We start from the raw sequence: 12,768 nt of genomic DNA, 5'->3' as shown, positions 1-12,768 counted from the left end.
GATTAGGCTGGCAATACTAAAGTGCCTATAAGAACATCCAATAGTCAAAGGTATAGAAATACAAATGGTACAGAGAGAAATAGTCGACACGTCATAATTCCTATAATAACTACAACCTAAAAGTTCTTAACTGGGAATATTGAAGACTCATGTTAAAAGGAACCACCAGCTTTCATATGTTCTCATGTTCTGAGCAAGGAACTTAAACATTCGCTTTTTTACATGGCACATATTGCACTTTTACTTTCTTCTCCAACACCGTGTTTTTGCACTATTTAAACCAAATTGAGCATGTTTCATTATTTATTTGAGACTAAATTGATTTTATTTAAGGATTATACTAAGGTCAAATAATAGTGCTCATTGTTCATTCAGTATTGTTGCAATTGTCATTATTATGTATGTATGTATGTATGTATGTATGTATGTATGTATGTATGTATGTATGTATGTATGTATGTATGTATGTATGTATGTATGTATGTATGTATGTATGTATGTATGTATGTATGTATGTATGTATTGTAATGACCCGGCTGGGTCATAAAAGGAAAAGAGACGGACTCCAGGTGTGCAGGTTAGAACACAGGTTTATTCCTAAACTGGGCTATTGTTGTGGCCACAGCCCACGCCGCTAAATACCGAACGTACACAATTACACCATGTCGGGTTGAGGGTCACCCCCATAAGAACAGATCAAGGCCCGAACAGAAAGAGAGAGAGAGATGAGACAGCAATCCCTATTTATGCATTTCCAAACCCCGCGGGATTACCCATCATACCCCCCACCCTTTCCCTCTGTCCTGACACATTCAACCCCTGCTAGTAGCCATGAGAACCATAACACACCCACGAACACAGAACACAATACCGGGTCGTTACATAGCCCCCCCCTTTCTAAACCCTAGCCCCTAGGGTTACACAACAAAATCCTTAAAACGACCCGGAGGTCGCATCAGTCTCTTGGGCCTCCCCGTGGCTCTCACCGGTGAACCCCCAGAACACTCATCTGCCCCAATGTCATTTCCAGCGCCCTCTGAAGAAGCAGCCCCCATCCCAGGCTCAGGTTGCGCTAGAGTCTCCTCGTTAGACTGTTCCCGTGGGCTCACATCAGAGACCTCACTCCCATTTCCTACCGTTTTCCTCCCTCTGTAGGGTGCCAATCGGTCCCGGTGGACCACCACCTTCCTGCTCCGTGGGGGGACCTCCACCCGGTACGTCACCTCCCCCACTCTCTCTATCACCAGACACGGCCCCACCCATGCACTGTCCAGCTTTGGGCACCGCCCCTTCTTGCGCGTGGGGTTGTGAAGCCACACACATTCTCCCGCTCCAAAGTGCCTCCCCCTAGCGCGCGAGTCGTAGTGGCGCTTTTGGCGGACCCCTGCGTTCTCAAGTTGCTCTCTTGCGAAGGTGTGAGCCGCTTCTAACCGGTTCTGCAGACGACACACATAGTTCGGGCCAGGCAAAACCCCGTCGTCATTATCAGGAGGGTGACCAAACGTCAGTTCGGCTGGGGTGCGCAACTCACGACCTAACATTAGTAGCGCTGGGGAGCACGCAGTCGATTCTTGAACAGCCGACCTACATGCCATAAGAATAAACGGTAAGTGGGTGTCCCAATCTCTCTGGTGTTTTGAGGTAACGATGGCCAGCTGCTGTGCTAACGTTCTGTTAAATCTTTCCACCAGTCCATCACTCTGGGGGTGAAGTGGCGTAGTGCGCGTCTTCTCCGCGCCTAACCGTCTACACAACTCTGAGAACACCCGTGACTCGAAGTTTCTCCCCTGGTCGCTGTGAATAGACTGTGGCACCCCAAACCGACTGATTATTCCCCCCACCAACGCATCAGCTACTGTCGCTGCCTCCTGGTCTGGGAGAGCGTAAGCCTCCGGCCACTTGGTGAAGTAGTCCATAGCGGTTAGAATCCACCTGTTACCGCTGTCTGTGGTTGGAAACGGCCCCACTATGTCTACCCCCAGTCTCTCCATGGGCTCCCCTACTGGGAATTGTTGTAGGAGGGCGTGTGACTGACCTGGAGGTCCTTTTTTAGCAGCACACTCGTCGCACTGCCTACAAAAGTCCTCAACATCCCTCCTGTGCCTGGCCCAATAGAAGCCTTTACGCACACGCTTTAACGTTTTGGAGACCCCAAAATGCCCTGCGCCAACTCCCCCGTGAAGCTGCTGTAACACGCTCCCCTGCAGCCTTTTGGGCACCACTACCTGCCACGTAATTTCTCCAGTCGCTGGCTTTTTCCACCCCCTCTGGAGCACTCCCTCAGCCACTCTAAGGACTGTGAATTTAGCCCACAGCCCCTTGGTGACTGGTGATAGAGGGGCTACTTCCCCCCACGGCGGTCGTCTTCTCTCTTCCACCCACCGCAGCACAGGACGCAGCTCTGCGTCCTCCTCCTGGCGACGCCTCCACTCCCCAACGTCCACAGCCTCAAGCTCCCGGCACTCTGTCACCCTCAGCTGACTCACCGTGGCGGTGACTCCCTCCTCCCTGCACAGTTCTCTCTCTCGCTCCACCCGTTTGGCGCAGTACCCACAGCCATGCTCAGCACACGGGCGGCGGGACAAGGCGTCTGCATTGCTGTGGCGAAGGCCGGCTCTGTGCTCCACCTGGAAGTCGTATGGTTGCAGCTCCTCCAGCCAGCGGGCAATCTGACCCTCTGGCTCCTTGAAGGAGAGAAGCCACTGCAGGGCGGAGTGATCCGTCCGGACCACAAACGGCAGCCCCCCAGGTAGTACTTGAAATGGCGTACTGCTGCCACGACAGCCAAAAGCTCTCTCCTTGTCACGCAGTAGCGTTTCTCTGCCTTATCAAAAGTTCTGCTGTAATAAGCTACTACGTGTTCCCCATCAGGACCACGCTGAGCCAGTACAGCCCCCAAACCCTCATTGCTTGCGTCGGTGTCCAGGATGAACGGACGGTTCGGGTCTGGTGAGGCCAGGACAGGAGCCTCCATCAGGGCACGTTTGAGGGCCTCAAACGCCCGCTGGTGCTCTTCGGTCCACTGAAAAACAGTGTCCTCCTTGAGAAGGTGGTTCAAAGGAGCCGCTACCCCCGCAAACCCCTTCACAAACCTACGATAGTAGGATGCCAGCCCCAGGAAGCTCTTAACCTCTTTTTTTCCCCCTGGAACTGGCCACCCCCTCACAGCCTCTACTTTGTCTGGCATCGTGCTGATGCCCTCACCACCCAGCTGATGCCCCAGGAACGCCACCTCCCTTTGCATGAAATGGCACTTTCCCGGATGTAATTTTAGCCCTGCCCCCGAGATCCTCTCCAACACTCGCCTAATTGCCCCCAGTGCCCCCTCAAACGATGTGCCGTGCACCAATATGTCGTCTAGGTACACAACACACTCGTCTCTCGGAACCCCCGCCAGCACTCTGTCCATGAGCCTCTCAAAGGTGGCAGGAGCATTACAGAGCCCGAAGCACAGCACCTTGAACTGCCAATGGCCCCTATCTGTGGAGAAGGCCGTTTTTTCACGTGCCCCTGGCGAGAGGGGCACCTGCCAGTAGCCACTACGCAGATCAAGGGAGGAGAACCACGAGGACCCTCTCACGTGGTCTAGCGACTCATCAATCCTCGGTAGGGGATAAGAGTCTTTAGTGGTGATAGAATTTAGGCCCCTGTAGTCAACACAAAACCTAAGTTTACCCCCTTTCTTGGGCACCATGACGACCGGCGCGGACCATGGGCTATCTGATGGCTCAATGAAATCAGCCCGCAACATGTCAACAATAGCTGTGTCTGCTGCTTCCCTCCTGGCAAGGGGAATACGACGGGGCCGAATTTTAATGGGTCGGGCATCCCCAGTGTCTATTTCGTGCTGAACTAGGTGCGTTTGTCCTACCTCATCTTCCCCCCAAGCGAAGCTATCTTTAAAGTCCAACAGCAGCTGCTTTAACTGTCTCTGTTGTCCCTCATCCAGACCCTGACAGTTCTTCAGCCACACAGCCTCAACGGCGTCTATAGCTTCCTCCTTCCCCCCGTCGGGCTGATGGGGTGAAGGAGCCAGTGTGTTTTGGGCTACTGAGCTGCCTGTGCTTGCACCATGATGGGGAGTGAAGGCCGTCGCCGCCGGAGACAGCTGCTGGAATGGCACAACGACCAAGGGAGCAGCCGGGATGACCGGTGGAGTTTCTGCAAGCTTGGAGGAAGACGGAGGGACAGCCCTGCCCCCTGCTGGCCCTCCCGAAGTCGACATTCCCACTGTGGGCCCCCCCGACAGCCTCAAAGTGCCCGACGCTAAGTCCAACTGAGCCCCACAGTTTTTCAAAAAGTCCATTCCCAGTATACAGGGGTCCTGCACCGCTGCTACCCATGCCGGACACCCCACAGTTCTCCCCCCCACAGTCACAGATAGCTGACACTTCCCTAACATGGGGGCTAGCTCCCCCGTGACAGTCCGTAGCTGGACAAGGGTCGGCTCCACCCGCACCCCAACAGGTAGTATGTCTGGTCTCACCAGGGTTACTGTAGAGCCCGTGTCGACCAGGGCCAAACATTCCACCCCCTCCACCTTGACGATGACATTACAGAAGTCCCCAACGGTGGTACGTCCCACCACAACTACCGGACTAGGAAACACGGCGGCAGCTACACCCTGGGGGAGCAGGTCCCCACCCTCTTGTCTGCGCTGCTGGGTACCTCTTTTGCTTACAGTGGCTTTGGGGGCGGGGGGGTGGGTCCGCGCTGCCCCCTGCGCGAGAACCCGCCGTCGTTTCCCTGGTGACGGGGTAATCTGCCACACTCCCGCTGAATGTGGCCAGGCTGGCCACAACCCCAGCATACAATAGGAGTTGAGCTGACACTGCGACGCTGCCTGGAGCCCCTCTCCATGACAAGCGAAGCAGTCTTGACTAGCCCGCACAACTCGTCGGCCCACTCTGGCCCACCCTGGCACCCCAGCCACCGCTGCTCTCACCTCTGGTTGACTGGCGACTTCCACTCTCATTCCCTCACCCCAGATCAGCTCCCTCTTCCTGGCTATCTCCACTGCAGCCCGCAGAGATGGTGGGTCCGCCATCTGAACATGCTTACCCAGTTCGGTGGAAGAGAGCGCTCTAATAAAACTGTCCCGTGCCAGCTCGTCTTGCACCCCAATCGGCATAGTTGCATAAGCCCGCCTGGTCAGGCTCAGAATACCACTTGCCAACGCCTTTAATGATTCCCCTTGAAGTCTCTTTTTGTTACTCAGTTCAATCCGCAGCATGTTGGGCTGCGCGTCGCTGCCGAAACGGCCCCCCAATGCCTCCACTAGCGCACCGTAGTCGCCCCTCTCGTCCGGGGCTAGCGTTAACAGGCATTCCGACGCCTCCTCTGCCAGGCTCAGGGCAAGCTGTAACGCTTTCGTCTCGTCAGACCACCTCCCGGCTGCAGCCAACAACTCGAATTGAGTGAAAAAAACTTCCCATTTACCTTGTCCATTGAACTTTGGTAGTTTAGCCGCTACCGTGGCTAATGGCAATAGGCCGCCGCCATCTCTGTTTACATACGCAGGCCCCGCCATTTCCGCACCCGGTGACGTTGATATCCCCGTCGCCGTGACGTCTGCTCTCGAGCGGAGTGAAGGAAAACCCGCCAGTTCTGCCAACTTGCTGACTGACAATTTAACTCCCGCCATGTGGCTCTCCAGCTCATCTACGGCTGTCGCCGCCCGACCCTCCCGACCGGGTACCCCCGAGCCCACAACGGACACTTTGTCCGACTCTTCCTTAATTTTCTGCCTCGCCCCAAGCATCATGACCGTAGATGCGAGTTACGCTAAAGCCAACCCGGCCTATACTGAACAGCTAACTCGCCTAGTCTCGATCCCGTAGTTCGAAAGCACTTCTGACACCAATGTAATGACCCGGCTGGGTCATAAAAGGAAAAGAGACGGACTCCAGGTGTGCAGGTTAGAACACAGGTTTATTCCTAAACTGGGCTATTGTTGTGGCCACAGCCCACGCCGCTAAATACCGAACGTACACAATTACACCATGTCGGGTTGAGGGTCACCCCCATAAGAACAGATCAAGGCCCGAACAGAAAGAGAGAGAGAGATGAGACAGCAATCCCTATTTATGCATTTCCAAACCCCGCGGGATTACCCATCATACCCCCCACCCTTTCCCTCTGTCCTGACACATTCAACCCCTGCTAGTAGCCATGAGAACCATAACACACCCACGAACACAGAACACAATACCGGGTCGTTACAGTATGTATGTATGTATGCATGCATGTATGTATGTATGTATGTATGTATGTATGTATGTATGTATGTATGTAATCGGTATCGGTGTTGAAAAATCATAATCGGTCGACCTCTACAATGGAGCTGGCCAAAACCCTGGCTGGCGAGCAGCCAGGAGAACCCTTTATGGATGGGCGAGAGGCAGGAGAACTTGAGCCCGTTACAGGCCTCCGACAGATGGAGAAGCCCTGCTTGATCCAGAAAAGGGACGGAAGGTCGTCGACGTCGACTTCGAAATCGTAGGAGTAGGCACTGCGGCTGCAGACACCCCCAGCGACAAAGGTGCAGGAAGATCAGGCTCCAGGACAACAAAACTATTTGTTGTTTGTATCTACTCCGGGCCTCTAGCTGGGAGTATAGACAGTGGCCGCTGTCTTCAGCTTCCACGGCTCGTGAGATGCGACCATCGTTGATTGCCTTGCTCCTCTTGCTGTGCTCCTTCCACTCCGCTATTGCCTGGCCAGCCTGATAATGACAAACGACAAGGCAGAGATGCATCCAACAAGCGCGAACACCGTCCAGCCACCGGCGTAGAAAAGGTAATCATTCCACTCTGCGGTTTCCCCAGTTTCTTACGTAGGCTGCCGACCTGCGTGATCAAGGAAGCCACCACAAGCCAATAATCATTGACAAGAAAACAATTGCCGGATTGGAACTCTGAGTGATCTGGTTTGTCCCGAAACTAAGCTCCTACAGCGCTGGAACAGTTCATATATTTCTCCAGACAAAGAGCGCTCCATTGCAAAGCTCATCTGGTATCATCTTCGTTAGCTTGATGGCTAGCAGCTTAGCATCTCTGTCAAGCAGGCTTCAACCTGTCTGCTAAGCGGGATTCCGGGACAAGAAATAGCAGTCCTAGCTGTTAAAAGCTAACCGCGTCGCGAAATCCATGCCTAAATACCAAGTTTGGTATTCGTATTTAAAGAATATTGGTTATGTTTTAATCAAAAATAACAAACTAAGTGTTTCCAGCAAACTGTTGTATTACAACCGGCCGTGATCGGGAGTCCCATAGGGCAACGCACAATTGGCCCAGCATCATCCGGGTTAGGGGAAGATTTTGCCGGGGGCGGGCTTTACTCTAGTGACTCCTTGTGGCGGGCCGGACACCTGCAGGCTGACCTCGGTTGTCAGGTGAACTGTGTTTCCTCTGACACATTGGTGCGGCTGTCTTCCGGGTTAAGCGGGTGAGTGTTAAGAAGCGTGGTTAGGCGGGTCATGTTTTGGAGGATGCATGACTCCACCTTCGCCTCCCGAGACCTTTGGGGAGTTGCAGCGATGAGACAAGACTGAAATTGGGGAGAAAAAAGGGGGCGAAGTAAAACAAACAAACGCAATCCTCATATCACCTTGAGGTGACATAACAGTGCCCTCTGCTGTCCTTGTAGATGAGGTGCACTGTACTTCAGTCAGTCGCTGTGCGGCGGTGTACGCCTGGGGGCTACACGTGGTGGTGTGGAGGGTGCATGGAGGTGATGGTGGACAGCAGCTGGCTGCTCTGGTGGAGGTCCCCCAGACCTGCAACCGCGCGGTGAGCCTGCTGGGCCTCTGGAGCTCCAACCACACCGATGACTTCCTGCAGTCTGACGGGAAGCTGATGATCTTCCCCAACAACAACCCTCCCCCGGAGGAGAGCCTGCACCCCTTTGGCCTGTCCTGTGAGTGAGGCTTAAGTCAATAAATCACATTGAAGGAGTTGGAGGCATATTGAATGTACATACTAACATACCACTTAGAATGCATGTCCAATACATTGCTTTATTCTAAGTAGCGTTCTAGTGTGGTCTCTCTCCCCTAATATAGTGGATCACACAGATGAATTACCCCTAACTCCACTCAGAGTCACACATGGAGTGCCAGGTATTAGTAGCCATTCACAGATATTGCTAGGTGTTTAAAGGAGCGGTCTTTCACCCTATCAGCTTTGGTCTGACAAGTGGGTAAAAATACACACAGAGCCCCTCGGTTACATATACGGTCCTATCTGTTCAGTCAGTGTATGATGCAGTCAGTTTGCAGTGTGTTCATGACATACTGTCTTCTAACAACACTGGCCTAGGTCTGGAGTCCCAAGGGCTGTACCTCAACCTGGCTATGGTGTTTGGTGACTCAACTGTTACGTTAGCCAAAGGTCCAAGAATTTGTATCTTTATTCTACATGTTGGTCCTTCCTCTTTGAGTCCCATACTGTTGCATGCGCTGTGAAAAAGTTGCCCCCTGGACAAATATCTAGGAGCAGCTTACTCTCCCCAATTACAGACTCTAATCTTAATTATTACCCTAATTGGGCTGGTTTAGCGGGATAAACACAAAATGGACCTTAGATTAGCCTCTATGTGCAACTTCATCCTACTCCAATGCATTCTACCACCCATTATGTAAGAATTCATCAAATGCGGTGTAGTGGTGATTGAGGTCAATTGGCATGCCTCTCTATAGGCCATTGACATGCTCCAATTTCTCTCCTATGTAGGTAACATGCCTCCCATCGTGACTGAGCCCACAGTGATCCGCTGTAAGTTCAAATCCACTGTTCACGTGCAGATCAGCACTCAAGATGCCTACAATATAAGCTTCTCAATGCTCTTCCCCAGACCACCACAAGCCTCTGTTGGGAAAAGTGAGCTACAAACACACACACACACACATGCAACTCCCCTCTTAGCGAAGTTACCTATAATTCCCTCCTGTATCTCTCCCTATAGGTGATGGCATATTGACCTGGACACCACTCGACATCCAGCCTGTCTACCTGACCATCATAGTTAATGACCAGCTGTTCAGCTCTCAGTTCGCCCACATCCTGCATGTGTGCAACTGCCTCAACCGTGGCACCTGCCAATGCGACAGCATAGTGGACAACCATCTGCAGGGGAGATTTCAGGTAAACAAATACAGACATACATAGACAGACAGACACAAAACAATATGGGGAGCACTTCTATATGGACTTGGGTGTTTTCCCCAGAGCGCAGTATAGTCCTGGGTTTTGAGTGTGAGATGATATTCCCATGCCGATTAACCCACACACCCTTCCTTTGTGCCTTGTCCTCCCAGGTGGTAGGGTGTCTGTGGCCTAATTCTGTGGGAATACCACCGAAGTGTGTAAAGGGAAGCCTAGCTTCCCAGGAGTGCAGTGCCAGTCCCAGTCTCAATCCCAGGGAGAGACAGACCAGTTCACCTGTGGATAGTGCCCCCTACCCACTGTCTATGAGGACAGGCAGGGATACAAGTGCTTTGAGGATGGTTAGTGTGCTTAGGATAACAAGGGTTGTGTTCATTAGGCACAAAACGGGGTAGAAAACAGGGAGGGACTGCCTGGAGCTCGTTTTCATTTCCAGTCGCGAAACATTTTCAAACGTTTCCGTTGCGTGCCCTAATGAACAAGACTCAGCTAGCAACCCCTCACCTGGATTCAGGAATTGATTCATTACTCGCGAAGATAAACTCCTGGCCCTATTCATTACCATTGAGCTGTCCTCATTCATGTCTCTCATTCTTTTCCTCTCAGACTTCTGCCTCCCTCCCTTCAGCTTTCGACATCACAAGATGGCTGACAGCATCAGCTCAGGGTACAACTACACCTGCAGGTGCAAGCCTGGCTTTACTGGGGACGGATGCCACTGTACAGGTACTGACCCTTGACCCCTAGATGGAGTTTTGTCTGAAATCTGACAAATTTCTAATATGGCTGCCAAACTATGTATATACACAAATAAAGACAATGTAATAAATCTATAGGCCATATGTTACAGTTGTATTTATGGAGAGATGACTGTACATAATAGTCATTTTCCTCCTAATGCAGACATAGATGAGTGCCTGGACCACTCGGCCTGTCCCAAAGCCAAATTTTAGGGTTAGGTCCGTCCGATGCTCCTGTCGCTACTGTACTGAGGAAACCGATATCTGTGGTACGTACACAGTATTAGCCTGTTATAACTGTTCCAGCATTAGCACTGCATGAAATAGTATCTATGTAGGGCATTATGACCCTGTCATGCATATAAATGCTTTATTAAAGGCCCAGTGCAGTCAAAATTATGTTATTAAATCAATCAATCAAATGTATTTATAAAGCCCTTTTTACATCAGCCGATGGACAGAAACCCAGCCTAAAACCCCAAACAGCAAGCAATGCAGATGTAGAAGCACAGTGGCTAGGAAAATCTCCCTAGAAAGGCCAGAACCTAGGAAGAAACCTAGAGAGGAACCAAGCTCTGAGGGGTGGTCAGTCCTCTTCTGGCTGTGCCGGGTGGAGATTATAACAGTACATGGCCAAGATGTTCAAACGTCCATAGATGACCAGCAGGTTCAGATTATAATAATCACAGTGGTTGTAGAGGGTGCAACAGGTCAGCACCTCAGGAGTAAATGTCAGTTGGCTTTTCATAGCCGATCATTCATAGCCGATTATTCCTGTGCTTTGTATCATTATTATAAATGAACACTGTAAAAGTGTGAAAACATTTGATCAGTGTTATATCCTGATAGTTGCTGTCTGAAAATACAATCTACACAGGACCATCTATCAGCAGGTTTTCCATGGGTGGGATTTTGGCTTGCCTGGTGACCTCACCAAGCGGTAAATAAATGAATAGACCAATAACAAAGAGCGTTCCAAACCTCTCTGCCAATAAAAGCTAGTTTTCAGTTTCCACTCCTCATTCAGACCACACCCAGACAGTCCTAGTAAAATTATTTATTGAGAAATAGTTTTTTGCTAAAAAGCTATTTTTGTTTATTTTTGACCATTTTAATGAAAACTATTACAGTAAAGCATTTAATTGTTACCCAATTTTTTAAATACATATATATTGGGCCTTTAAGTAAAGTGTTAACCAGATTGTTTTTGTATAATGATGGTAACATTTATTTTGTTCCTTTGCAGGGGACTCTATATTCTCAAATGAATCCCCAAATACTACCCACATGACACTGCTGTGCCAGTGTTACCATGGTGATCATGACCACATCATAGAATATGAGGTCATCTGATGGCCTTGTTGTTGTTGGCAGGGTTCAATGTCTTCAACGTCTCCATGGGATGGAACAACCAGGGTGCTGGAGGAGAGAGACTGAGACAGGTGAGAGCGTGTGGGCAGCCTGTCCAGTCAAACAATTTTTACATAGGCCTATATTTGTGTGTGTGACATAAAACAAGCTGAAGGATCATTTGTTTTTTCCTGACGAGGAAAAACTCAGGTCCAGAAACGCCCCAGTTCTTTCTCTCTGCATTGTTGGGAAGGGCCCATAAGCATTTCACTGTTATTCGACACCTGCCGTTTACGTAGCATGTGACAAATAACATTTGATTTGATTTAGTTTGCAGTTATAGGCTATAACTATAGGGTCTACAGATTTTCCTGGGAATGGGTGTGTAAATTTAGATAATGGCAGAAGGAGTTTTGCTGCTGGGTCATGTTCATTAGGCAGCAAATGGAGGAAAACAGATTGAAAAAGGGAGGGACTACTTGGACTTTTTCAAAATGTTTTAAACCGTTTAGGCCTATATTTGTGTTTGGGACATACACTACCGGTCAAAAGTTTTAGAACACCTACTCATTAAAAGGTTTTTCTTTATTTTTACTATTTTCTACATTTTAGAATAATAGTGAAGACATCACAAATATGAAATAACACATATGGAATCATGTAGAAATTAAAAAGTGTTAAACAAATATATTTTATATTTGAGATTCTTCAAATAGCCACCATTTGCCTTGATGACAGCTTTGCACCCTGTTGGCATTCTCTCAACCAGCTTCACCTGGAATGTTTTTCCAACAGTCTTGAAGGAGTTTCCACATATGCTGAGCACTTGTTGGCTGTGTTTTTTCTTCACTCTGCGGTCTGACTCATCCCAAACTTTTCAATTTGGTTGAGGTTGGGTGATTGTGGAGGCCAGGTCATCTGATGCAGCACTCCATCACTATCCTTATTGCTCAAATAGCCCTTACACAGCCTGGAGGTGTGTTAGGTCATTGTCCTGTTGAAAAACAAATAATAGTCCCACTAAGCCAAAACCAGATGGGATGGCGTATCGCTACAGAATGCTGTGGTAGCCATGCTGGTTAAGTGTGCCTTGAATTCTAAATAAATCACAGACAGTGTCACCAGCAAAGCACCCCCACACCATAACACCTCTTCCTCCATGCTTCATGGTGGGAAACACATGCAGAGATCATCCGTTCACCTACTATGCGTCTCACAAAGACACAGCGGTTGGAACCAAAAATCAAATTTGGACTCATCAGACCAAAGGACAGATTTCCACCGGTCTAATGTCTATTGCTCGTGTTTCTTGGCCCAAGCAAGTCTCTTCTTATTATTGGTGTCCTTTAGTAGTATTTTTTTGTTGCAGCAATTTGACCATGAAGGCCTGATTCGTGCAGTCTCCTCTGAACAGTTGATGTTGAGATGTGTCTGTTACTTGAACTCTGTAGCATTTATTTGGGCTGCGGTTTCTGAGGCTAGTAACTCTAATGAACTTATCCTCTGCAGCAGAG

The 12,768-nt window shown here is 49.9% G+C and overlaps 2 protein-coding genes across 2 annotated transcripts; one reads left to right on the top strand and one right to left on the bottom strand.

Annotated features, from left to right (window-relative positions):
- Positions 1-917: 917 nt before the first annotated feature.
- LOC115152659 (uncharacterized) lies at positions 918-5,764 on the bottom strand. Its single transcript, XM_029697407.1, is given in 2 exon segments — positions 918-2,746; positions 2,749-5,764. Coding segments are annotated over 2 exon segments (4,845 nt in total).
- Positions 5,765-6,337: 573 nt separating this feature from the next.
- Positions 6,338-11,721, top strand: LOC115152658 (uncharacterized). Its single transcript, XM_029697405.1, has 9 exons — positions 6,338-6,498; positions 6,828-6,835; positions 7,627-7,917; positions 8,733-8,879; positions 8,965-9,143; positions 9,317-9,505; positions 9,771-9,890; positions 10,068-10,173; positions 11,151-11,721. Exons 1-8 carry the CDS (start codon positions 6,338-6,340, stop codon positions 10,071-10,073), a joined length of 1,101 nt encoding a protein of 366 aa, XP_029553265.1. The 3' UTR covers positions 10,074-10,173; positions 11,151-11,721.
- The last annotated feature ends 1,047 nt before the right edge of the window (positions 11,722-12,768 follow it).

This window comes from Salmo trutta, chromosome 18 (genome assembly GCF_901001165.1).
Source record: "Salmo trutta chromosome 18, fSalTru1.1, whole genome shotgun sequence".
NCBI lineage: Eukaryota > Metazoa > Chordata > Actinopteri > Salmoniformes > Salmonidae > Salmo > Salmo trutta.
Note: the sequence above shows the minus strand (reverse complement) of the source record. Positions and strands in the feature narration are given on the sequence as shown.